This window comes from Camarhynchus parvulus, chromosome 5 (assembly GCF_901933205.1).
Source record: "Camarhynchus parvulus chromosome 5, STF_HiC, whole genome shotgun sequence".
Taxonomy (NCBI): Eukaryota; Metazoa; Chordata; class Aves; order Passeriformes; family Thraupidae; genus Camarhynchus; species Camarhynchus parvulus.
Window position 1 is genome coordinate 22,893,059 of NC_044575.1, and position 27,564 is coordinate 22,920,622.

Sequence of the window (27,564 nt, forward strand, 5' to 3'; positions counted from 1 at the left end):
ATCTTCTATTTAAACATATCTTCTGGGCTGATCTTGTTCCTTCCAATACTCCTACTTTTCACCATCCAAACAAAATTTCCCTGTTCATTAGAGAATGCTGCTTCCTCTAGATCCCTCTTTGAGTTCACTCTGCTTTTGAAGACTTTTGTAAGGATTTTGTTAACTGCACTGAGGCATCACAAAGAAAGAAGCTCTTCCTGTTAAGGTTGCTCTTTTAGCTCCTGTATTTTGTAGTAGAGCAGAGGAAGAGGACAGTACTTTATTCCACTCTTCTTTAGCATGCTGCCTTTAATCTGTTGCTTTACCTTCTAGATAAGGCAATTCCACTTACAATTTCTCAATTTCCTGATCCATGGCAGGGTCCAGAAACAAGTCTCCTTTATCTGGCAAAGCCCCTGGGGGGAAAAAAACCCAAAGTATCAGCAGGGTTAGTCTATTGATTCTTCAAGAAAAATGTTCAAGCCATAGCCGCATCCAAAATCTGGCCTGCAAGACAGAAAACACTTTTCCTTACACCTCTTAGAGAAAAGGACGCAATGTTGAGGATCACAGACAGCTAAAGAATGATGATCCATTTGCTGTGTCTCATACATGCTATAGCTGAGCTCAGACTAAATTGGAGGCAGCTACAGTAGCCCCACTGCCTACAGCCCTGAGGATTGGCAGTTTTCATTCACTGTACAAAATGAGAGTACTGACTGTCAGGGAGATGCAGTCTATCAGCTTTGGGCCTTTGTTCATTGCCCAGTGTAGTCACCAGTACCAGATGTAACAGATGTGTTGTTAGTGCCACAGCCTGAAACATGCACTATACCACCCAAGTTATTTATGTTTTTGTGCCACCTGCCTTTCTTGTGGCCTACTGGTCTTGGAGATCAAAACACTCCACAGATCTAAGGCTTTTGCTTTCCTTGCAACTCAGGAAAGTCAGGCCTGACTCCTGCACATTGCCTACAGGAGTTAAATGTGGATGAACTATGCTCTAGCATTGCTTGCTGTCTGAGTGTGAGCATGAAAGTCTGGGCCAGTGCTTGGGTACCCTCTCAGTGTAAGATCAACATGCTCATGCTCCTTTTCACTTTAGAAACCCTACTCCAGGATGAAGGACATGATATAGTTCAGGACTGGAACAGCTGATTGATCATCCTTGATCTTCTCTGAAAACACTGGGACCTTAGCAGAGCCAGAAAGGAAAGTAGGGCTCTTAGGAAAGCCCTCCTTCCTAATTCTTTAACAAACTCCACCTTGTATAGGGGTCATGGGAGAGTGTGATCACTCAGCACAGAAATTACAGAGAACAGCAGAGAGATTTCCTACCAGAGCCTGGAGAGTACCAGGGCAAAAAAATCTATTTGATAATCTATACCAACAGTACAGTGAGGAATGCTCCTTCTAAGGTTTTTCAGACTTGGGTGCTACACTCAATACCTTTGGGAAGGGGCTTTGAATTCCTTGTGGGAATGCAAATACATTTGCTGGCTCTGTTACCTTGCTCTTGCAGGAGAGCCACCTGTCCCACAGAGGCAAGCTGGCAGCAGTCATCAAAAATGTAGCAACGAGTGCCTGAAAACTAAAGCAAGTTTAGACAAGAACCAATTCCCCCATTTATTTGGGTTCTGGTCTACTCCTGTAAATGAGCAGGAAAATCTGGCACTGCAAAACAGTGTCAGGAGATCCATGGAAGTGTCCCACTCTGCTTCTTTTTGTGTGCTCAATTAAAAGAATAAACAACTAAAGCTTAACTTATTTCTGTAGTTGCAGAGTGCACAGTGAAGTCTTTAGGGCACAAGATTTACTTGGGAGAGTGGATAAATGGCACTTGAAGAATTCACAAATCAGCACTGACATTGGAGATACACTGCAGATTCCAGTCTGCCTGGCACACTCAACGCCACTGTCCCAGTCTGAACAAGCTGCTTTAATCTCTATCCCTGTTCCTCAAGAGGAGCTGCTGGCTTTGTGAGACCAAAACCTCCTCTGCCTGAAACTGCTCTTGCTGAAGCGTTTTGGGGAGCTTGTGATCCCCTACACACCAAAGCCTATTGAAATCACCCTTCAGGAGAGATTAAAAGACACCAGGAAAAGAATCCTCCTTTCCTTGCCAAAAATGCTAGCACCTGTCAGACTTGTGGTTGCTGCCCCTCCTCTGAGAGAGGCCTCAGCAGGAGGCTGGCAGAGGGCCAGAGGACAGGCCTACGTTAGTGGAAACGAAAACCCACTCACTTTGTAGATGGCACAATGGAGGCTGTGGGCAGGACTTTTTTCCTTTTCATCTGTTTTCTTTATGCTTGACTAGAAGTGGATTTCATAGGGCAAAAGAAAAAAAATATTTTGCTTGCTGCCATCCAGGCATCACCTTCCTCCCAGTGAATACACTGCTTTCTAAGCCTGTTTTCAGAGGGGATTGCAGGGGTGTATTCATGCACCTTTGATACATAATCTGCCCTGCCCCAGGGGAACACAAGCAGTTTAAATGGTTTGCTGTAAGAAGGGGCTCAGCCAGGGAAGACACGCTTTTACTGTACTATGGCACACACCTGTACCTCAGGCAAGGTACACCTTTTCACTGAGTTTTATCCTTGCAATTAGGGACTGGCAGATACTCAGGCCCAGAAGAAGAGGAAGAGGACACTTACCCAAAGACAGAGAGAGTCATCTACCTTTAATGGCCAGGTGATTTGCTGAATGGAGATGAGCGAAGATGAGTGTTTGGGAACACCCCCACACACAGCCTTCCCTCCCTGCTCCTGCCATTTAAATTTATCTCCTGGATACAGTCTTGTCAAACAGAAAAACCATTTCTGTTCCTCTTCATAGGAGGAGGAAGAGCACAAGAAAGGCATATGGGAGAAATAGAAACTGTGAGTGAATTATGGATGGATTACATACTGTCCTTAGCCAATGTAACACTGCTTCCCTGCTCCAGACCAGCACACCATAGACACAAGCAGTGAGATGTTGGTTGGTAATCCCTGTGGTTCCCACAGCAGCATGGTACAGATTTTTGTAGCAGTTTATGTTTTATGATCAGAGTTTCAGCAGGCCACAGATAGCTACTAGCAAGATCACACTGCCTTGAGGGAAGATGGGAAGAGATGGGAAAGACTGGGCTTTTAACCTTTCAGCCAAGGAGACACCAGAGGTTTTCCATTAGGTGTGCCTTCTTTCCTTATAGATGAGAGCAGCCATTGAAAATCTGCACAAGCACAAAGGGCAAAAACATAGGATGGCACCTCAACTCAGTAAGCCTTGAGGAAGCTCCACAGCTTCAGGCAGACAGTGAGGCACAGTGTTATGTTTTTAAAGTTAATCCAGTAACAAAAATATTTAAAACTTCCCTTGAATCTCTTCTTGATAGTGTAAAATATGGGTTATAATTACAAACAAAATTCCACAGAAATGCGAAATTACTGAAAATCTAGAGCTGTATCATTTAGAGAAGTCTTACCTAGGGCTCGATTGATGCCCTGATCCTTTGCAAGAGCCATAAGGAATCCATAGAAGGTCATTCTCTGCACACTACTCAGCATTTCCTTCACAAGAGCAGAAGGTGGGCAGCTAGGAAAAGAGAAACAGACATCATCTTGTCTTCTAAATTATAATCTTTTTTTTTCTAAGACCCAGCTTAAAATAAAGAAATAAACCCTTTCACCTGGTCTAACACTGTAAGGTTGCCCTGACTCAGTTTAAAATGAAGAGCCACCAGCTTGCTTATTGAGCACTGGATCTGCTCCCCATTTGCTAAGCAAGATCTTTGCCTGGGGGACATCCCTAGGAGCAGTCTTACCTGTCTTCATTCCAAAGACAGTGAGAAAAGCCTAGATTCACTCAGAGGCATACACATCCCAACTCAGCATGTTTTTTCCTCTGGGAAAAATCCTCTGGGAAATACTTGCTTTCAGAAGTCAATAAACTTTCAAAGTAGTGTTAAGTTTGGAAAAGACTAAGACCACTAAGTCCAGTGGTTAATGGAGCACTGCTGTGTTCACCACTAAACCATGTCTCTAACTGCCACATTTACACATTTTTGAACACTGACAGTGATGCTGTTATCACATTATTATCAGTGATAGTCATCCAAGGGGCAAGAAAACCTCTCCAATGATAGCCTGAATATGTCAGAGAACACTATTTAGGTGAGGACTAAATTAGCATATCCACTTCTTCTACACTCACCTTAGTCCCTGGTCCTGAGTTCTAAGCAGTATCTCCATCGTGATTCTTGCTCTTCACCAATACTCCTTGAAGGATTTCATGCAAAATCAAACTGCCTCATAAAGAGGAAGTGTTGAACATCAATGGTGTAGTGGTACCCCTGAGAGATGTGGGGATGGGCTGGTGATCCCTCAAGCAGAAGTGGTTACCAAAGCCTGAGTACTGAGCTACTACATGAAAGGCTAGGAATGGCTCCCCTCATAGTGCTGTGCAAAGCCTGACCTACCAAATGGGCCCACAGTACTCTTCCCATCTGAAGTTCTCAGGACATACAGGGAATGTAGAGCTTTTGTTGCTTAAAAGAACAAAACAACCCATCAACGCCATGCTTAGATATCTATAGCACTGGACAACAGTTCAGCAGTAATTTTGTGGATCAGAAATCTGGATTTGGAAACCCAAAGTAGAAATCAGGTGGAACTTGTTATGAGTTACTGTCCTGAGTTATTTTGTGTTTCTAGACTATGACCTTCTAGGAAGGCGAAGTTTCTTGCAGGTAGTGATCAAAGTATCTGTCAAAGCTATACAGTAAAGTCTGGTGGCTCCATCCTCTGCTGAACTAAAGCCAGTCTTGTGCCTGGATCTGTAGCTGGAAACCAGCTCTAACATAGGCTCAGGTACAGACTGACAGTGTGAACTCTCCTAGGTACTAAGGCGTCATACTCCATCCACCCAGTGGGCTCTTTCAACTCCCAAGAATGCAACTGCACTTGTTTATCCCCTCTAGCAAACTCATGATGGATCTCTCCTTGATGAAAGTGTCAATGCAGAAATGAGATGGAGAGCAGAGACCCAAATCCATCTATTACTTCAATAATCAGTTCAAACACCATGTTTCTTTGGTCCATGAAATTGTTTCTCTCATTTGGTTAGAGCTGTTCAGCTATGATGTTTGCCTTCATACTTCTTCAGTGAGAGCCATGTGGGAATATCAGCTTGTTCAAAGGCCTCTCTTTGTTCACAGTTCCAATCTTACAAAGAGTCTCCAGAGACAGAGACTTCAAATTTGTATTTTAGACTCCATTCATACCTGTATTTTGATCTGTCACACAAGGACTCCAGGCACTGGTAGAAGAGAGATGCCTCTACTCCTTCGAGTGGGTTGCAGTCATTTGGGGGCTGGCGCTGCCGATGTTGCCCAGAGGATGATGTTGGCACAATCACAGTATTTGGATTCTTACCAGCCAGCAGATCTTGATAAATGGCAGCCACACTTTCCAGGAACTCTAAAAGAACAGAAAGCTGTTTAAAACTCAGCACTATAACCAGCAAAGCATCCTCCTGACCTACCAGACTGTGGCTTAAACTGTTGTTCTGTGTTGTACGTAGCACTAACTGGAAATAAATACAACTCTACAGCATCCTGCATGTTCAGAACAGATATTATGCATGCCCATGCAGCCACTTCCATAGAAGTTGCTATCTTCTTCTTCTTAGGATGATTATGAGACATCACTCACTCTGTTGAGAAGATTCATCTCAAGGGAACAAAGGCTAGCTAGCACACTAATAAAACAGTGAAGTGTGAAAGCTAATGTAAAACACAAAACTAGTTTGTGAAGTCTAAAATGTTTTCCTTCTCCACCTCTTGCCACTGATTTAGAACTCATCCAAATTGGGAGCAAACTACACTGAACTGCAACAGGAGGAAAGGGAGCATGTTAGTTAGAGCTCCAGGCTGTATATCAGCTTGCCTCCATGCTGCTCCAAAGTAAATATAACACAGGATCTAGAAGAAGGGCCAGGGCAGGTCAGGCTAGAGTTGGCAGAAAGCCTCTCCCCAGGCTCCTCATACTACCCACTGTTTACTGCAGGAATCTAATTTTAAACAAGTTTGTTTATGGATGTGGTCAGCAGTTTACAAATCTAGATTCCATTTGGAGTGGTTTGCATGTGTGTGGGTTGGTGGGAGAGTGCATGACAGGCTGTGTGTGTGCACTGTGCCTGGGCGAGCAGGACAGGGATCTCTGAGAGTGTGTACACAAGAATGAGCCTGCCAGGACCCCAGTGGCATTTAAGTTCCAAGTGAATGAAAGTGCAATGCTGTGCATGAGGTGGGTGGAGTGGAAAGTCAGGAGTCAGCAGGCCTGAGACTGTGCTGAGGTTCTGCAGCTCAATGGAAATATTTGTTATATCAGAGAAAATTTTCCAAACACATTTTCTGTCCCTGACTAAAGGCATTACAAGCCTGGTTCTGCCAACTCAAAATCATGATTTTGAACTGGTTTTTACAGTAAGGTGTCATGGATAAAGTTGTGATATGTACAGCAGAATTAGAAGGGAAGTATATACAGAGAAGTATTGAGAAAAAGAGATTTTTGTATTAGGGATAGCAGCAGACTCCTAACTGCTAGAAAGATGGGAACTCACAGGTTGGATCAGATCAGAAGGCCACCCAAGTTTACTCTCTGACCACAGACTATGCTCATAACAGCTTCTAGCCAGTGTTTCTGTGCATCCAAACCTGGCCCGTTTTGCCTGGCCGAGGCCAATTGTGAGCTACGTCCATCAGAGGGAGCCATTTCAGTGTGAGTGGACAGAAATCCACGAGCTTTACATTAAAAAGTGCTGTGTGCCAGGAGATGAGAAAGTGGCACGCTAGCCAGTGCTTGGGAGCACATCTAATATCTATTCACCCTGTTTTTGTCCTGAATGAGATTCTCGTTCCTCAATCACAATTTAGAGGGGCTAGGGCAACAGGACAATGTATTTTAAAGCAGTCTCCCCATAGAGGACAAGCACCTGAATGCTCATCCAAGTTCCTCCACCTTGTCTCCTGAAGTTTAAAAATACCTGGGGATTTTACAGATGTATATGTGTGGGTAAGCATGAGGAAATACACACATACAAACCAGTATTATTTGATTTGTAGTTTTCCTGCCAAGAATTTTAGAAGTATCCTATCTAGTTAAAACTCAGACTGAGGAAGTGAGATAGAATACAATAAATAACCAACAATATGAAGACTATTCATATGGATTATCTGTTCCTTTTGCTTTCCAACTAGGGGGTCTCAAATCAAACAAAAGAGGTGGTTCTTCACAGGACAGGTGTCAAGCCTGTGCAATTCTTTGCCAAAAGGTGTGGAGGTTACAATTTTATGTGATTTCAAGGGGAGGCTAGAAAAGTTCTTGGGAGTGGAGTCCACTGAGGGTCCCTAAACCCATGGGAATTATACCCAGTTCAGAAACTCTCTGACTGAAACCAGCTCATAGTTGAGCAAATATTAAGGGGAAGAATTATATCCATTTGTCTAGCTGCTTTTCCTTTAAAAAGGCACCAGCTGGTGGGCTTTTCCTATGCTGTATCCAGCAGGATTGAATATTTTCCTTAAAGAAAGGGAAAAAGTGTTCCTAGTAAAAGCTAATTGTTAGCTGTTAACATAGTCTAGATAAAGCTGGAAATTCATGTCTCAAGGCCAAGACAAATAAATTCATCAAACATAGCAGTTGCGGGTGTGTCGTTATTCACAACAATTTGGCATCTCCTCATTAAGTCTCCTAATCTCTTGACCGCTGTGATGCTTTTCATCAGTAGAGTCCATTAGCTATGTATTTTCTTTGAAAAAAAACATATCCTTTCAAGTTTCAAAAAAAGTGCAAAGATCAGGAAGCTGTAAAGTTGTAATTCTATAAGTGAGAGAAGTCAACAGGTTCTCAGAATTTACCTGAGTAGTAGAACTGGATCTGGAAAGCAAACAGGAAATCAGAAAAAGACATCAGGCAATCCATTGCATCATCCATCAGAACAATCCTATGATAAGATGAGAGAAACAGTTTAGCATTTACAAAAAAAACTAAAGTCTGTAACCAGGAACCCCAGACCTTGAGAAAGTGCAGCCAAGGAACTATGGGCAACTGAGGATTGCTAGTGGCCCAGTATAAGAAGTTAGGAGAGAGAAATTGGAACACCCATTGCTGCATGGATGTGGACACCCGAATATCAATTGAAGGCAGCTTAACAACCTGAAGCAAGGAGAAGATCCTGAATGTCAGTCACACACTTCAGCTACAGTGTGAACAGAGCAGTGTGACATTCAAAGCCTGGTGGACATGATGGAACAAACAGTGCTACAAAAACTGCAAGGCCGGTTCACATGGTCATACAGAATTGTAAAATATCCTGAGTTGGAAGGGATCAACAAGGACCATCAAAGTCCAGGTTCTGACTAAATGTGACTACAGATAGGACAGTTACACTAGTAGTAAACTGGTGTAAGCAGAATGAGACTCATGCTATTTCTCTGTATATCAGACTTCATCAAACCGGGACATATTTCAGATTCATAAAGGTCACAACAGTTGCAATTCACCATCTGTACTCAAACAAACTTTACTTGACTACAGAGGAAATAACATTGCACCAACATTCAGCTTCCTAACTGCACTTTATGAACATCCTATCCTCCCTTCCTGATGAAAGAATTAGTCACTTTTCATATTAGGTCTATTATTTGACTATCAAGTCAAATATCATGGCAACCGAAGACTTCTTGGGCCAGGGACAGTCTTCTCTGTCCCTGCTAAGTCGCTGGTGCATGTAGGGAGCTACATGCATCCCTATTTTGAAGCATATTCAATATGGAAAATACCAGCCACAGGCCATAAACATGAAATATAAGTGATAGCAAAGTCCAGCTCTTCCTTTCAGGGAAAAAACCTGTGGATTTCAAGACAAAAATGAAAACAAAAACAATACTCTGGTCATTGCCACCACTACCTAAGGATAAAAAGGTCAGTCACTGAAGTGGGGAAAATCAAACTCATCTAATCAATGACAGCTTAGACTGTAAAACAGAAGAAAATACTCCACTTTGATGGGAAAAACCCCCAGAGTATTAAGGCAATGCTAAAGAAAGGCAATTGGTATTTCTTTTCAACTGCATCTAGGTCTACTGAACCTGTACAGTCAGCATCTGGCACACTGTGCCATATGGGTATTGTCAGTTCATTACAGCCAAAGTATGGGTCATCCAATAGGACCCTTTTGAACACAGGGCCAGATGCAATCTGCACACCAATTCCTGCAGCATTAATTGTCTAAACACATTGCTGGAGAAACACTGTTCTGTCTCATGTAAAAGACTTCAGGGAGCTGTGTGGGAGGCTGACCTAGAAGAACATAGGATCTTGCAAGACTTCCCTGCCACTCAGACCAGTTCTGTTCACTGTGGCAAAATCAAACATGTAGAGCAGCTTGAATTAATTATCTCAAAGAAGAAAGACTGGGGCTAAGAAGGTCCCCAGGAGAAAAGCCAGTATTTAAAACAAAACCCTTTGAAGATGTCAAAGTGCTTCTGATTTATTTATTACATTCCAGAAAGCCTCCTCTCCTCCTGTCTAAAGAAGCAGTAGCTTCAGTTCTTAATTCTCACTAATAAGCATGTTACTGAGATTGTCAGTGGCCACATCAAGGAAATGGCTTTGAAGCTGGCAGGCAGAGCATCTTCATCTCTCAGGCAAAACTGCTCAGCCACTGGCATTTCCAATGACTATTTAAGCACTGGAAATGCAATTGGCCACATCACTGATGAGCTGCACTCCCCTCCTTTGAAATGATGGTCTGTTTCCCTGATACCCTCAAAACACCGAAGCTTTCTTCTCAAAGATGCAGGAAAACAACAGTGGAGAGTGGTTTTACATATTTGTTATGCAGAGAGACAATATTACATCACCTTCCTAACAAGAAACTCATTTCACTTGTTAAATCTAAAACTCTGGTCAATGGCGTTGCTCTGCAGCACCAAGTTCCAGTCTCTTACTTAGAGGAGAGCATGAGAAAGTATGCAGAAGTATGAGAATTTGCTGGACAGTTTTTGCTATTAAAGACAGCAAGAAGCCTCTGAGGAAGCCTGTAGAGCACGTATGTGACAGAGTAGCATCTAAATAGAAGCAGGTGCACTCTGGTGCTGGGTTACTGACTCTGCTTGGCCCAGGGCTTTGCATGCTGGAAATGCTGAGAAGTCTTTAAATCCAATACAATCATTTATGAGGAGATTGACTGCAGCTGGCAATTCCACCACACAGCCAGCTGACTAAGCACTCAAGGAAGCTGAGAGAGCATCATATGCAACATATCTGCACCTCTTCCTTGAAATATCTGGTAAGGAGAAAAACCTAGCTACGGACTGTAACATAGACAGCAGGACCAAAATTGAGGACAAAATCTGAAAGTATGAACTGCAACTCAAAAGAGTTCCTCAGGTATCTCATATTTCAAGGGATTTTTTTTTCTTGTCCAAATTAGAGTTCAAATCCTGAGGCCACAGATGTATAAAAAAAGTTAGTAGCTGGCACTCAGTGAATAATGAAAATCAAGGAGGAACTTTGGAAAGGACTGAAGAAAAATGCCTACACTTGAGGCATTCTGGTAGAGGGTACAGTGGTTTTTCAGGGGTCAAGTGGCTTTGGTTGGCAGGAAAGCCTTACTATTGTGCCAATTGAGAAACTTTATGGTCTCCTGATTGTGGTTAAAATCTCAGAAATCCAGACTAGACAGGATGTTCCCAGGACAAACTCTAGACCAGGCAAGTTGAAAGGACTTTTACCATTTTCTGCTACCATTAAAGACACTATCTGTCTTAAAGCCAGGCTGGCTCAAATGAGTTTTCAGAGACTTGGTTTATTTACTGACACATGGAGGCAAAAATAAGCAAAACATAAAGAACAGTCTGCACTCTTAGGCAATCTTTTAATAACACGAGTACTGAACTGCAAGCCCCAGCTCCATTAGTACTGATCAGTGCAACATGAGCTCACACACCAAATAAAACAGCATAGGAGCTCTGAACTACTGGGCTGTCACTGCTCAAATGTGGGCAGTGAGTTCCTTGTGTTTCTCTTACAATACAAAAATCAGTGCTCAGGTACAGATCTTAAAATCATGACAATAAACCAGAAAAAAATTCCTTTATTTTCTGTCCTGCGATTTCAAGATTCAGAAAGCCAAAAGGTGTCTCTGAAGATCAAAGGTATCTCTGTAGATTAAAGTCTTTAATCTGCTAATGGCTATAACCATTTAAAAAAAAATCCAAGAAATCTCAGAGACAGATATCCTAGTTCATTTTTTGGGTATGGCTTCTGCACTAGGAACAGGAAAATAGAGCTCTCTGATGTCACGTGAATAAAACCTCTATTGTTGTAGCCTTCATTCTAATGTTCTGACATATCCTGATCTTAGTCCTATTGTTTGTTATCAGAGCATAGCAACAGCTCCTGTATGAGTGGACTGCACTGTGCTGGGAGATCATCTCAGTCACGCAGCACTCAGGCTACAGCTATGACTGCCCTCTTCCCAGCACTATCAATGCAGGTCCTGCCTGTATCACTGAATGTTCTGGCGACTCCTGCTGCTACTTCATTTAATTCTTTTTAGAAGAAAATTAGCAGCAGACTGAAGAAGGAACAATGTCTCCAGGTTTGCATGTGACACTCATGTTTTGCAAAGACTAGGTCAACTGGTGCTGTAAGAAAGTCTGCAAAGCTCACCCTTCTAACAGGCAGAGACCATGGAGGACAATGGGAAGTGTAGACCAGAAAAACGACAAGAGCAACAGTAGTAAGCAAAGAAAAAAATGGTTTGGAAATATGACAAGTTTTATTAAAATTGTTCAATTAGATTAACTTGTTACAGAGCTAGCAATGTACAAGTAAATCTCTAGCCAGCCAAAAGCAGGAGTAAGGTCACCCCCACCTGAGCCTGTGTGCCTCTGACAGAGATCTCATATCTCTCCAACACCTGCTCCCAAAGCCAGCTTGTCTGTCTCTACAACACATGTACAACAGTGCAGCAGGCCCCTGAATGGGGCCTCTAGTTTACAGCAGCCTTGTGGACTGAATTCCTTGACACAAACATCACAACATGTGTAGATATGCTGAAGTCTCCTTCATTGCATGCACCATCACAAATCCTTGCTCCGTTCAGCTGGAGCCCTATGAAATACACACCAGCACATGGGACTGGTGCTTGTGTACCTCCATGAAAGGAAGCAGCAGATGTATCTCTGCTACAGGGCTAGTGTTCTTTCTTAGTCTGGCACTGGGGGACAAGCAACTGAACAGATGTGTGTACCTTATTACATTTTCCATATCAGATAGTTAATAATCAGCTGCCTGGGCTGGACTGGAATCAGCAAGCACCATCAGTAAAATACTACATATCGCATTATCAATGCCCTGAGCCAGCTATCTGCTTTTTGCCTCGTCTAGATTAAAATAAAATTTCAAACAGATTAGCAGCCATGTTCTTACCAAACATACTTTAAAACACTGGCAATCTTTCAGAGGTTAGTGTGTTTAAATGTGATCAACCATAGAAGCTGGGGCAAGGGGGAACACATTTTAGAATGGTAAACAGTATTTGAAATTGAGTTTAAAAAACATGTCAGTTAAAAACATATTGGCTAACATTCTTTTATCTGCAACTTATCTGAACACAGAGCCAACAGCATTGATATTTCAGTCTTTGTATATCGTAAATATATACTCTTTCACATTGTTAGAGAAACACCCTGTTCTTAACCTCAAAAGATGGTGTCTCTTTTCCCCAAAACTTTAAAAGCTGAAGGTCCCTGTTCCTACCTTTACCCACAGGTCTAGCTCCTAAGTCCATGCATGTAGGATTAATCTTGCCTCTAAAGAGAGAATGAGGACCCACCTTGCTGCTTTTTGAGTGAGTTCCATTGGGAAGTCAGGGCAGAGCAACTGCAGCAGGCAGTGGTATTCCTGTGCTGTCAGCAAATCTGCAGGAAAAGAGAGGTGAGAACATTGTAATTCTTTTATAGACTGTTCCCTCCCCTTGCTTCCTCTCTAGGAAAAAAGCCTTATATTCCCTTTACTCCCAATTCAAGTAGTCTGAGTATTAAAGACAGTATAAGTGTTCCCTAGACTTTCAGGCCTGGGCTCTTTAGATGGAGTTCCAGCAGCATCTGAAAGAGGCCTAGTGAAGGGAAAATCCTATTGTACAGGCTGTAACAGGTAGTGAGTGATTCAGTGTGAAAAAGGGATAACCAAAACAGGGCAGTTTCAAGTGTGAACACAGTTTGGTTTAAATTGAATATAACCATGTGGAAAAAGGAATAATTTCAAAGTTGCTTAAATTTGCTGAAATTCACTGGCATGGTGACATTCCCCACAATACACTTGAAAATCATCCACAGAACATCTGGCAGGAGTAACAAAGGCAAACAAGGTTTTTGGGTTGTGTATGGAAGGCTACAGAGTATAAACCACAGACGTTATTACTTTGGCATTCAGTAAGGCAGCTGGATGGTCTCTTTTGGAATAATGTGCACAAATCTGGTCACTGTATTATAGGAAGCACAGAACAAAGATCCAAAACACACAAGAAAACCAATCAAATGATTCATGTTTTAGAGAGCAGCTTTGTGAAAGACTGGTCAAGAAGGAACTCTGTGGCTCAGCAGAAGGAGTCTAAAAGAGGTGACTCTTGGGGAAGCTTAGGGATCCCAAGGGAATGGAAACATCCTGATGTCAAAAAGCCCTACATGATTGTATGTTCACGGTCCAAAAGGCTGTGGACTGGAGCTCAGAAGAAGACTAGCTGAACAGCAGCAATTTTGCAGTACTTCTATAGACAGAAGAATGCAAAGTATGGAAGAAAGAGCCAGAGGTGGAAGTAGAGCCAAGCAGTAGTCAGGGAGGGGATCTCAAGGGCACTGGCAGCAGGACTGAGGTACAGAGCACATGTTCTTTTGCCACAAACACATTAGTCTTCATTAGGCTCTTATCCAAATAATTAACCTTGTTTCAGATGATAGCCACAACTTAGAATCACAGAATCAGCAAGGTCCAACTATTAACCAACACTGCCAAGTCCACCATTGAACCACACCCCTAAGCATCACATCTACATGTTTTTTGACCACTTCCAAGGATGGTGATTCCATCACTTCCCTGGGAGGGAAGAGGGCAGGGGGAGGCATTCCAATGCTTGACCACACTTTCAGGGAAGAAATTTTTCCTAATATCCAATCTAAACTTTCCCTGGTGCAACTGGAGACCATTTTCTCTAACCTTGTAACTTGGAAGGAGAGACTGACCCCTATATCTCTCTACAACCTCTTTTCAGGTAAATGTAGAGAGCAGTAAGTTTTCCCCTGAGCCTCTTTTTCTCCAGGCTAAACAACACCAGCTCCCTCAGCTATTTCTCCTAAAATCTGTGCTCCAGACCCTTCACCAGCTCCACTGCCCTTCTCTGGACACACACCAGCACCTCAATGTCTTTCTTGCAGTGAGGGGCCCAAAACTGGACACGGGATTCAAGGTGTGGCCTCACCAGAGCCAAGTACAGGGGGTCAATCACTGCCCTGGTCCTGCTGGCCACACTACTGCTGATACAGGCCAGGATGCCATTGGCCTTCTTGGCCACCTGGGCTGCCATTCAGAAAGACCTCAACAGGTTGAAGAGATGGGAAGAGAGGAACCAACTGAAATTTAACAAAGGCAAGTGCAGGGTCCTGCACCTGGGAAAGAACAACCCCATGCACCAGCACAGGCTGAGGGCTGACTTGCTGGAAAGCAACTCTGTGGAGAAGGACCTGGGGGTTCTGATGGACAACAAGCTATCCCTGAGCCAGCAGTGCCCCTGTGGCCAAGAAAGCAAATGGTATCCTGGGGTGTACTAGGAAGAGCACTGCCAGCAGGTCCAGGGAGGTGATCCTGCCCCTCTACTCAGCCCTGGTGAGGCCACATGGGAAGCACTGTGTCCAGTTCTGAGATCCTCAAGACAAGAGAGACATGGAGCTCCTGGAGCAGGTCCAGTGGAGGGTTACAAGGGTTAAGGGTCTGCAGAATCTCTCTTACAAGCACAGGCTGAGTGATTTGGGCCTGCTCACCTTGAGAAGAGACAAGTGAGAGGGGACCTCATCAATATCTGTCAGTATCTGAAGGAAGAGTGTCAAGAGGATGGAGCCAGGCTCTTTCTGATGGTGCCAAGCAGTAGGATGAGAAGCAATAGGCAGAAACAGATGCACAGGAATTTCCACATGGATATGTGGAAGAACTTCTTTACTGGAGGAGTGACCATGAACTAGGTTGTCCAGCAAGGTTGTGGAGTCTCTCTCACTGGAGATACTCAAGAACCATCTGGATGCAATCCTGTGTCATGTGCTCTAGGATGAACTTGCTCAAGCAGGAAGGTTGGACCAAATGACCCACTGTGGTCAGTGACCCATTCTGTGATTTTCCACAGGCCCAGCACAGGAAGCAGGTTACATGAAAACAGAGAACATGGGGTAAATAAAAGCTCTTGTTGAAACAGACCCTTTCTCATAAGTGAACAGGATAGTATGGACCTCTTACTCTTCAAGGAATTCTAAATCTAGCTTTGAATAATGCCGGACAATAAATTTTTGATCTTTGCTAAAAAGTCTAGATGTTGGTCTGAAGTAATCACACCAATTAGAAACTTTATGCAATACTCAATTTCTATTTTTAATTTGCTTAAATTAAAATTCCTATTTATGTATCCTTACACCTCTTGCCTGTTATTATTTTTTCTTTCATTTCTCAACAGACCATTATAATAACCCTTTCTTCATACTGTATCTTATTCAATCTACTTAACAGATAACTACATTTATCTTAAGTTAAATCTGTTTAGCTTACCCTCTACTTCTTTCACTGCTTAGCCCAGTTATATCTGTTCCTCTGCTTTGATCCCCTTTAGATTTCCACAGTGTGGTGTCCAGCAGTATACAAAGCATCCTTCCTGCATTCAGAACAGACAGGCTCTAGGAGGATAATCTGCCTGCTTTAATCAGCTAGGGCCCTTTTCAATAATTTTGGGTTTTAGTCTCTTTTCTCCCTGAAGGTAAAGGAGTTTTTTTAAGAATGAGGTTTCCAAAGGAAGTTGCACTTTTTTCTCAGTCCCTGTCTGACTGAGAGACAAAAGCAGCTTGAGAAGGTAACTAGGCACTAAGAGAGCATTAGTTTTGAGGCATAAATAGAGATCTCTCACTTGGCAGAAATAACATAGTTGAAAAACTTATAATAATTCATGCTGTCTTTTTCTTCTCTGTCTTCTTACCAAATCACAGCATCATCCTTTCACCTCTACGATAAAACAACAAAACAGTATAGAATAAAAGCAGAAGTCTAAGCAGAAAGAATTTGGGAAAGGGTGGCAGAGATCCACTCCAAACCAGCCTGTTAGAGAATGAAGTTTGTTGTCAATAAAAGTGGAATTAATTACAGTTTCAACCTTTGGGCAAATGGTCCATTGCCACTAGAAACTGCCCATAAAGTTGAAGTGGCGCAGAGAAGTTACTGCTCTAAAGAAACACTTTGTTTCTAATGCCTGGGAAAATGGCACCAAATTATTCAGTGAAGCACACAGGCAGACTTTTTTAGGCTATAACACAACTCAGCCTGTAGACACCCCAGGCGCCTGACCAACAAATCATACCAATTTTTCAGGCTATAGTTGGGTACCTTTTATACAGGAAGTGGGATCACCACAGACCTTAGGAGGTGTCTTCAGTTTGCTGTGATCACTGTTTTCCTATGTCCTACAGCAAGGTCAGTGAAGACCATGCAGAAAATTACATTTGCCCATGTACCACATTGTTTGCCAAGAGCTGCTGGGAATAAACAAGGGCAGTTTTGGTGCATGACCACGTTGCTCCTTCCTGTCTCCAGGCCACAGCTGAGTAAATAGAGCTCAATGTTGCATGATGAAGAAAGAAAGAAAAGAAGGAAGGTACCAGTCAGAATGAGTGAAAACTAGAATCCACAACTGCCACTTTGGTTGTTACCACAAATTACTGCATCTCAAATTCCAGTAACAAATGAAGCAAATCATGGAGTGTTTAAATCTGACCCCACAGCACAGGGCAGTGAGATACACACACTCTACCATGCCCTTGCAGTAGAACAAACTTGCTCATAACCATATGTTTAAGGATGGAGATTGCAGTCTCCATGTTAATCATGTTCATTTACAGCTGAACTAACACTTCACTCTTCTACTAAAAAATAGCTAATAACAAATTCCAAAGTCAATTTAAAACAACAGCTCACTAAGAAGGAGCTTAACAGGAAATAGTTTGAGAGCTCAGCATAATTTTTGCTCTACTAGACTTCAAATTCTTGCCTAGCTTGTACTGGTACTGAGACCATGCCACCAGCAAAATCCTAACCCTTTTCTAATGATTAGATTGTCCTGTGAGTAGTTTATTGTCTTTTAGTGCCTGAGGCAGACTGTTTCTCATGTTTCAGAGATATAGAGGAGAAAGAATTTTGTCCATGTGGTACAGTCTAAGAAGGTACCATTTTCTGGATAAAAATGGCCTACCTTGAGAAACATGGAGGCAGCTGTTTTATACTTCCCTGGCTTTTAAAGCACATATTAAAGCTGTTTCTGGTTTGTATGTGGCTAACAGATTGAACACAACCTCACTCACACCTGGAGTGATGCAAACTCCAGGAATACTAAATGATGTGTTAATGCTGCTGTCAGTGTTGTGTGTGAAGTGTAGACACACCTGAATTATCTTAAAACCAGTTATCTTCCATAGTGACAGCAGCCTAGACATAGAAGCCTGCAGCCCAGTGAAGGCTGTAAAATCTACCCAGGAAGCCAATAAATATTTAGGACTTAGCCTGAATTGCAGTCATTGCTGCTGTATCTAGGCTGCTTTCAACACAAGAAGTAGCTATCTACAACGTTGTCACAACATTGTGACAGCTATAAAAATGCCCAAAGCAATAGGAGAATACTTACTGCAGCTGGTGTATGAAATCTGCCCCAAAAAGTCACATTATTTGCTTCCCAGAAACACAAGGATTGCCTTGATGAATATACATTAAAGTTCCCTATTCCCATAATTTTTTATGTACAACCAGTATCCAAGCAGACTGGAGCCCTGAGCAATGTAGCTGTCCCCTTTGAATTATGGTAGGACACACAATTTCCACAGGTTGTTTTTCTACCACAGTCATGAAGTCATTCAAGAGTCATAAAGGCATGGAGCTGTAAATCAGTCTCCTGCAAATATAACAGAGAACAGCCTATTTTTTTTTTAAGAGTTGGAAGAGTCTTTGCTGGCCTTTAGTTTTTTAGTGTTTCTGCTGCAAGTACCACATATTTAGGATTTTCTCTATATCCATGAAGGATTGCAACATTGTAGAAAATAACAAAAAACCCAAAAGCCCCCAGAAATAAAAGTCTACAAGTTCTCATGCTGTCTACAGGAACTACAATTTTACAAAAAAGTGAACATAAACATGAGCATTGATAATACTGCAACTTCACAAGTATCATCTGGCTAGTAGGCTAAGCCCTGCCTGTGCCTTGTTCATCGGATACCTGTGGCCTAATTTCCTCCATACATCTACTGCTAATAACAATCAAAAAGCCAAGAATTCTAGGGAAATTAATCCATGGATAAGACTGAGCATATTCATGTAAGACATGTACAGCAGGATTCATTTTGCTCTTGAATTGTACAGCCAGCTTCTACAATCATTAAATCATAGCCCAAAGTGTGTAGGAACATCAGAAGACAACTGAGAGAGACCCACTTGTTACTTCTAAGCAATAGGAAAATGTTCTAAAAGGCAAGGATTGATGCCAGGTTAGATAAAAAAATATTTTTTTAAAGGGAGATTTTCTAGTGAATAGATAATGGTAAAATCTAATGGTAAAATGGTATAATGGATCAACATAAGAACCTGTTGTTTACATGGCGTCGAGCATAAGTAGCTTTTAGTACTGTGGCTTTGCACCAATGTCTGGCATATATTATTTCTATATTTTATACATTTTATAGATTACTAGCATGTATTTTCTGATTTTAACAACTGGATGCATTCACTCTGTCTTCCTGATGATGAAGTTCAACATGCACCTAAGCCAAACTAAACTTTTACTCCTGCTGAAAGGGACAGGCTGACTCCTCCTTCTCCTTTCCCATCACTTGCTGGTGGCCACATGGCTCTGAACCACCCCTCATACCAGCTCTGCCACTCGGCACGCCTCTCGCTGAGAAAAGTCAACTTTTTCCCTGGGTTAGTGAATTGCACTGGCGCTCAGAAATATGTGATGAAAGGTCATGCAAAGCAAGCTGTGGAAGAGCACAGCCAGGTGCAGGGAAGAGGGAAGGAGATGGATAAGGACAGCAGATTCACTCCTCAGCAGAGAAAAACTGTTAGATAGGCTTAAGTAGTTCCCTGCTTAAGACATTTTAATCCTTAAAGTCCAAGATATGTGCAAGGCAATGTCCTAAGATTAGAGATCCTCCTAATCAAAAGCAGATTCAGCTTTACCTGCTGTACTTGCACCCTGCCTGCTGGGATGGTTTGTGAACACTCTGGTATCAGACACGTTTAAGATAGAACTTCTGGCATCCTTACTAAACAAGCAGGCAGATGAATTCAGGTTACTCACAAACCTATTACTTCCACTGATACTGTTTAGGTCCTCCCATATTGGATCCCAGGACACTCTCAGGAAAGGACCCCAGAAGCCTTTGTGTCTGACATGACATGACAGCTGAAGCAGACAGGCCAACTGAAGAATGCACAGAATAACTACAGTTTGGCTCAGATAGAAAGGTACCTTCAGCAACTGGCTGCACCCTGGATTGCCTCTCCTAACCTGTGAGAACATGAGCAAAATCCTGCCAGACATAAGGGAAGGGAGCTGCTGCAGGTGAGCAGTCTTCACAAACAAGATGTTTTGCACTCTACAAAAGGCACATGACTGCAAAAAGCAGACTTAGGTGACTCCTGTTGACAACAGATAAAAACAGCCAGTTTATGATGTGAAAAAACAAAGAGTGAAAGAGATTTAGTAAGATTTGCCTGGAACAATCTATGTCTGATTCAGGACGAATATAGTGGAGAGCTAAGCAGACTGACCTCAAAAGATTTGTGGTGGGAGTGCTGCAAGAGAGAACAAGGAGAGAGGATTAGCACTGTGATTGAGCAGAAAGCCAGTTTTGAAGTACTTGGGTAAGAAGGAAAAGATTCAGCTGCAGCTGATATGAAGAACAAAGTAATTTGTTCTGGAGGTAGACAGGACAGTTCGTATGAACTGAGAAATAGGTCCATTATGGGCAAAGCTTGTAGCATCCTACTTTGAGCAAGCTGAAAGTTTTTAAAAGAGTTAAATCTTCTAGATGGTGTGATTGTTTTCCTGCACTTAGATCTTGAGCCCTTTTATCAATAAACCACTCACCAGATTAACAAAAACAGAAAATGAATTTATACAGAACTGCTCCAATTCCATCCCCAGAATCCAGATTCTTTCTGTTTATACAAATGTTAATCATCCTCTAGTCTCTTTCAAATGCCCCATAATTACCCTTTAGTATGAAGTGTTTCATGTGGCAGCATTACTTCAGCTTTGAGTGAATGCTACTCAGGGCACCATGAGCTGTGCCAAAGGTACAGTCCAAGGCTATCATTTGGCGTGCTTATGTGGCTAACATGGCACATCCACAAACTGAAAAATTTAAACTTTCATTAGAAACATAGAGAAAGTTTTCAGCTCTCATGGTTGTAGAAAAAACATTCCAATACTCAAAGAGTTTAACTGATACAGTGTGATATTCCTGAACCCACAGAAAATCTGAAACATGACTGAAGTTTGATCTTTTCCCTTTAGGAACCTAAACACTGTACCTAATGCAACACTAAAGACAATGTCAACTCTTAATTTCTTGTTTTAAGTCTAGAGTGGGACTTTGAATGTACTTTGGGCTTAAAGAATTCAGAGTTCCTAAAGTGCAAGAACAGCAAACAATAAGAAAGGAGAAGCAGCCACAACTTCTGGCAATATTTCCAGAAGCAGAAAAAGAAGATAGAAGATGACAAACAAAAGAGTCTGGTTTAAATTTTCCAGTACATAGTTGAATACAGGAACCAGATGGTGACTTAAATGGACACCCAATTTTCTCCATGCAATGTTCTTTAACATTCACAAAGATAAATCCATACATATTCCAAAACACATATAATCCTAAAGATATGCTCAGCTCATTGAGTGTGATCTCTAAGGACATTTAGCTTTCTATAAAGGACACAGGCCTAGTTCTGTGGACTACAGTATGAGAATTTATCATGTTTCAGAGGCATAGCAAACCAAGACCAAAACAACTCAAGACAGATAAATGGCTTTTAAGATGAATAAGCTAGAAAACTAGAAATAAGGCACCATTTTAGAGTGAAAGTAACTTATAAATGAAATGTCATAACATTAGACATTTTTTGTATGTGTCCACCATGAAATTATTTTTTCCTTTCACTCCAATGTTACTAAAGACATAACTAGCAGATCTTCCCAGCTATAGGTGATTTAGCCTGCTTTTATCTTGTTTAACAGCTGACTTTTCCTCACTTTGAGAGGTTTTCAGTCACTTGTGTAGAAAATAATCAATCCAATGCCAGAGCTAATTGGTCTTGTAAACAATAAGGAGAAAACACTCCTGTTGAAGTTCTGGCCATCTGGGGGGCAGACTGCTCAACCACTTGAAACAGGACCCACAGCACTCTTAATAGTGAAGTACAGGAATGCCGGCAACACTTTACTGAAGGGGACCATCAACATTCCCCCAAGCTCTCAAACAGCAGCAGTAATCTTTAGACAAGATGTGGATCAGCCCCTACTCCCTACTCAAGAAAACAAGTTGTCATTAAGCTTAAGATCTTCAAAACAACTGAAGAATTCATGGCTACACATCACGAGATGGGCAGAGTAAATGGGCAGGTGGTATGCAGCTGTATTTCAGTCAATGCAGGACCTTACATATGCTCCCTCGGATATGTACTAGGACTAGTGACAATATGGCCAGTCTTCAATTAGTGTTTGGTATTTCCTTTCTGCAATGGGAGCCCCAAGAAATGGGGCTGGCAGACAGCTCATCTGTCTCATGCACACAGAGTCAGGGAGCAGAAGAAAGCTATGACAGTGACCTAAAAGAAAGAGAAGGTGGAGGATGAGGACACACAATGAACTGTGGAAATGCTGGAGATTGCTGTAGCAATGGAAGATTAAAGATTTTCATCATTTCCAGTTTCTTTCTAGACATTTTTTCCAGGAAACATCAGTGAAAGTTTCTAATGAACCAGTTCTGATAGAATCAGGTAATTTCAAATACGAGTTCATATGGCACAAGGTGGCCTGTAAAAGCATGAGGTGCAACAGTCAACAGTTTTTTCATAACTATGAATAAAACAGGAATGTTTTGGACTTTCCTCTTTTAGTGACTTCTTTAGAAGAAGCATTCAAAGAACAGTGCAGCTGCTACAAGCACCCAATGGAAGAGAGACAAATAATTTCAGCATAATTCGTATCATGACTAGGGATAGCCTTGTGTGTCTTTCTGACTCTGCTCCACATCAGCTCTTAACTAATCCACTGCAAAGTTTTGAACAGTTAACTGCACTTTTACCAAGAGCTGTCATCACAGCAGGCACTCTGATACTGCTTCTCTGAAACTCATCAGAGTTCATCTGAGCCAGTGTGAAGGAGACAAGTTCAGGCATGCAAAGAACAGAGAATTCCACATGCCACCAAGGGTGACACCAGTATGGAACTACACAAAGCAGTCAACTCACTGTGGTTGAAACTCAAGAAGCTGGTTGTGATCCACAAAGCACTGAGGGATCTAGAACGTCTTTCTCTGTGTACTTTTGTTCACCTGGAACCATTTGACTACCTGACATAAACATGCATCTTCCAAGAACTGAAAGCCGCCAGCAGGCCTGGCCATTCTTTGACTTTACTGCACAGTATATTTACTAGAGGTTTACATACAGTATAATCCCAAGTACCCAGACTGTGGGCTAGTTTTCTCCAATTTTCTTTCAGAAGTTACATAGTGCCTAAAACAACAGCCTGAAAGGAAAAGAGCATTGTTTTTAGGAGCCTCCAAATCAACAGTTAAAGTCTCTATTCATAAAAATAAATATGGTATCTGGACCTGTGCTTGGGCAGTGTTGTTCAGTCATGTAAAATGCTCTTAAACACACCAATATTGAGTCTCTTTTATGAGTGTGAAAACTTAAAAAGAAAATGAACCTCAAACAAAGCAAATCTATAAGACAACTGGCTGGAGAAAGGTAATCTGGTTAATGACAAGACTGAAGAAGTCATCATTAGTTATTTAGAAGGAAATGCAGTGGAGCATGTAAGCTTCACAGAGAATGCTTGGAGCCTATTACAATATCAATGAGCTAGATTAATGATTGTAAATGACCACTACTACAGAACTGGTCTGAATACAGAACAGAATGAATGCACTAAGAGAAACCTGAAACAACAAGGCATACAACTGCCCCTTTTAAGAGTATGCTTTTGGCTAAGGTTCTGTAATGTCTCTAGATTTTAACTCACAATACTCTAGTGAGCTGTGTGTCCAAAAAAATGTAATTTTTTTAGATTGAAAAGAGAGAGAAAAAATGTTAATTTTCTCTGTATTCCACATGGAGAAATACTTATTTAATAAAAATTTAACATCGATACTAATTTCTAAAAAATGAAACAAAGCCTTTTCATGTTTTTTTAAGAAAGTTCTACACTTTTCCATTAATCCTGAACGCTTTTTATGGACATAGTACAGCTTTGTCAAAGTTTAACTTAAATGCCACCTATTTTACAGCTAAATAAACTTCCTTGGACCATGTACCATGAACCACAAGTTAAGAATATTTTGCTGGAAGAAAGTTCAGGCAAATGTCCTAAATATTTAAGCATTATGCCCTAACACTGATGCTATGCATATATTATGGTAATCAGAGAAGTAGTAAGAAACTAGACAAAAGAGCAAGTTGTTGCAGAAAGAGAAAAGGACACTTTCTTCTTGTTGTACAGTGCTTTCTAGAGGGGAATAAAAGGCCATCTACTGGAAGATAAGTGTAGAGAGGAACCCATACTGTAATCCTGGCTTGTTAAAACTGAAAACAGAATTCAGTTGTGTAAACTTTTTCAGCCTCATAACGAGGGCAGGCTCTTCAAGATCTTTGTAAGGATCTTTATAGCAGGAGCAATAAAAAGGAATATCACTTAACTGATTAGTTGCGGGATGATAATTTTGCATAGTGAGCAAATTATTTTTACTAGATATGATATACAAGTGATTTTTCTGGAAGGAAGCATGATCAGTTTTCTGTAGAATCCTGGATGGGTTGCTGTTGTGATGCAAGCTATTGAGAAGACAACAACAACAACAAAAAGAGAAACAACACACCATCTCTAAAAGATGAAGGATTGTCCTTATTTGGAAGAGAAGATGGCAGGAGTACTAAAACCCCACAGTTACTGCTGACTAACCCATTAATAGCAACAGTCAGTGAGATGGGCCATCTACAGTGAGTAATGCTGTATTGACCTCTACTAGCAGCTGGGGCCTCAGCTACATTGCTCTAACACAAGTGTACTCTTTGTGGTTTCACTTACATTTTTTCATCTCCCATGCAACAATATCCTGACTGTTCGGCAAAAAAACCATCATGGAAATGCAAGTATGGTAAACCCTCAGAGGAGGAGTGAGATGAAAGCTGCTCTTTAAGCATCTCCAGCCACTGAAGACTTAGAACACACATGTTCCTTTTATTTCCCGCAATATCTGCCCTTTTTTTCCCATTCAATGTTAAGACTTATGGAGCAAGTCTGAAAATCAGATGGCGCAAATCGTACAGCAATATAGCTGTACGAAGCACTTCAATATAATGTATTTCAGCATGTGTTCTTGACTCAAAGGAAATGTGCTGCATCTTTCAAAGCAAAGCTTGAAAGCTGAGGTCCTATTCGCTCCATGCAATTCGAAATATTTCTTAATACTGCCCTGATGGGAAAAAAATTGCTTCCTGGTGTTTCTGGCAAAAGAACTCTATGTCAATTCACTGCATCAGATGTAGCTGTATTTTAGTAGTGCTTTATGTGAAGTGGATGGTAAAAAGGAGGATTCTATACGAATGTATTAATTCATATTCTCACTTTCATGCCACGTTTAAAGGTAGCATCCATCCTTTCAGTTGTCTTTCACATGAATTATCTTCTGTCTGGATCTGTTTCAGGCTTTGCTGTGCCAAGTCCCCGCCCACATGCAGTACTAAGGGCTCCAAAACTAGTAGCGCTAGCTCTTAAGAGATTCAAGATTAAATGAAATTATTAACACATAGGGGGTCCAAAAGGAAAGTAAAAAATATCCCATCTCTAAGAATCCTCAGAGATGTTCAGCAGACAAATGCAAGAGACAGTTCCTCAGTTACTAGAAAAATAGAGAAAGTGACTCTTTGGATTGGAGAGTATGGGCCCATGTGCCAAAACAAGACCTAACTGATCCTGGAATTAGAAACAGGAAGAATAGGGGCCTTTAGGATTCATGCTTGTAGGCAACAAACAATGATGAAGTTCAAGGTTTCTAAATGATCTCCACTAAATGGGATATGTTTGGAAAGTCATTTTGCATGACATGTTTATCAAGGAAAAAAACAAATCTTTCCACTATTTACTTTTGTGCTTTCCTTTTAGGAGGATGTTTTCTGGGCTTTGGTAAAGAACAAACAGATGAGTGCCACAAAGGGAAATAGACTGAGAGCCTTTATATGTACATCTCATTTTCACTTGCAGCTTTGTATACACAGCTGTGACCAGAACAGACTTTTGCTGAATGAGGGACACACAGCTCTGCAGCCACTACCACAGCAAAAGGAAGATGATCATTACTTGCTTTGCAGTTAAGGTTTAAAATAACAAATCAGTGAATTATTTGGAAATTTAATTAGCTTTTCTTTTAATTTCTTTTCTTTTTCAACTGCTGTCTGTATCACTCTAAAGTCTTTCCATAATTACAGTGTGGATTTGAAAGCTTCCAGAGCTAGACAGATTAAATTCTAATTTCAATGTCTAAGTAAAAATGTTACCTATTCTAGATGTTAGAAAGGAAGCACTGAAAATACTTTCCATTATACCAATTAGGAAACAAAAAGAAAACCATCCAACTGCTAGAAGTGTCTTGTATAGCAGGAATATGTGGAGATGCAGGAGCGAATTTGTTGCTGCTGTAATGTGCCTTCAGATGCAAAACAGGAATAGGGACAGAAGAGTTTTGACTAGAAAATGTAAGTACCACATATTCTTCTTCTTTTCAGTATTTTAGTATTTCTAAGTGTGAATACTACTGGTCACCAACATAAGATTAATGATAATGATATATCACCAAACAGCGATGTCTGATTCAAAAATGTCCAAAAGCTGTAAGGGAAAAAAAAAAAAATTGAATTAAGGAATACATTTAAGCAGGCAAAATAGTATCTAGAATGTTTAAGCAGAAAGATAAAAGGTATTTATGATTGTCTCAGAAAAGTGATGATGTTCAGCTCAGTGATTGTCATATTTGTCACAGATGAAACACATAGCTGCACACAGGGTATCTGGAACCCAGTCACATTTTCTCCCCTGCATAGGAACACAGGAGAAGAACACAGTGGTCTAATTATTCATGTTTAGGCATTTTATAACATGTTAAAAGTTGATATGTAACATTATAAATAGGGATCTGTAATTCTTTTACAAACTTGGCTATCATGGCTTACAAGCATTGATGGGAATAGAAAATGTGGCATGAATGAACAATGTAGAGAATTGAAAAGTTATAAAAGGACCAAAATTGTTACTATCCCCAGTATCTACAGCAGTTACAAGACACTAGTACATTCACATGTTTTAGGTAGAAAAGCCACATCCCTTTCAATGCAGAGATTGAAAACAAAAAAACCAAACCCTAGAAAACAAAGTACTGACACTCTCAACTCCCAAAAAGCTAGAAATCCCTTGGAGAAAGAAAATGGTTACCTGACAGGGAAAACCCAGTGATCTGTGATACAAATATAAACAAACACACCAAAGTGGAATAAGAAAGTGGCTGGAGAAATTCTACATGATCCTCAGGTGGAAGATGGCAGTGTACCTTATAAACAAGCCTACGTAACATTTGCTTTCAACACTTTTCTCTGGGGAGACTTGGAGAACCCAGCACTGGTATTGCAGAGAGAATGTACATTTCAGTCACACCAGCTAAAGGACTCTAATTGAGGAAAAGGGACAGCAGAATCAGGAATGCAGTAGACAATAACAAAAATCATTGCTTCATCCTGCATCAGGTCTGACACTGAAGAAGAATACCTGACATTACACAAGGAAAGGTCAGAGGTTCAGCCAGTCTGGTAACTGTGACACTGCTTATTTCCCACCGTGCACCTGGCCATACTGATGTGTTGCACACAGCAGAAGCCTTGCCATTTCATAAGATGATGAATGTAGTGCTTTCTTGCTCCGAACATTAGCTAGAGCTTATGCAGAACAATAAGGCAAAGAAACTTG

General features: G+C 41.2%; 1 protein-coding gene across 1 annotated transcript in view; it reads right to left on the minus strand.

Moving 5' to 3' along the window:
- The window catches only part of C5H11orf49 (chromosome 5 C11orf49 homolog), a 79,345-nt gene that overhangs the window by 1,647 nt on the left and 50,134 nt on the right, over nt 1-27,564 (minus strand). The window contains exons 4-8 of the mRNA XM_030948894.1: nt 12,871-12,955; nt 7,883-7,968; nt 5,246-5,441; nt 3,449-3,558; nt 332-395 (exon numbers count right to left, since the gene is read on the minus strand). Of these exons, the coding sequence (XP_030804754.1) occupies nt 332-395; nt 3,449-3,558; nt 5,246-5,441; nt 7,883-7,968; nt 12,871-12,955 (541 nt within the window). The remainder of the gene's footprint in view (nt 1-331; nt 396-3,448; nt 3,559-5,245; nt 5,442-7,882; nt 7,969-12,870; nt 12,956-27,564) is intronic.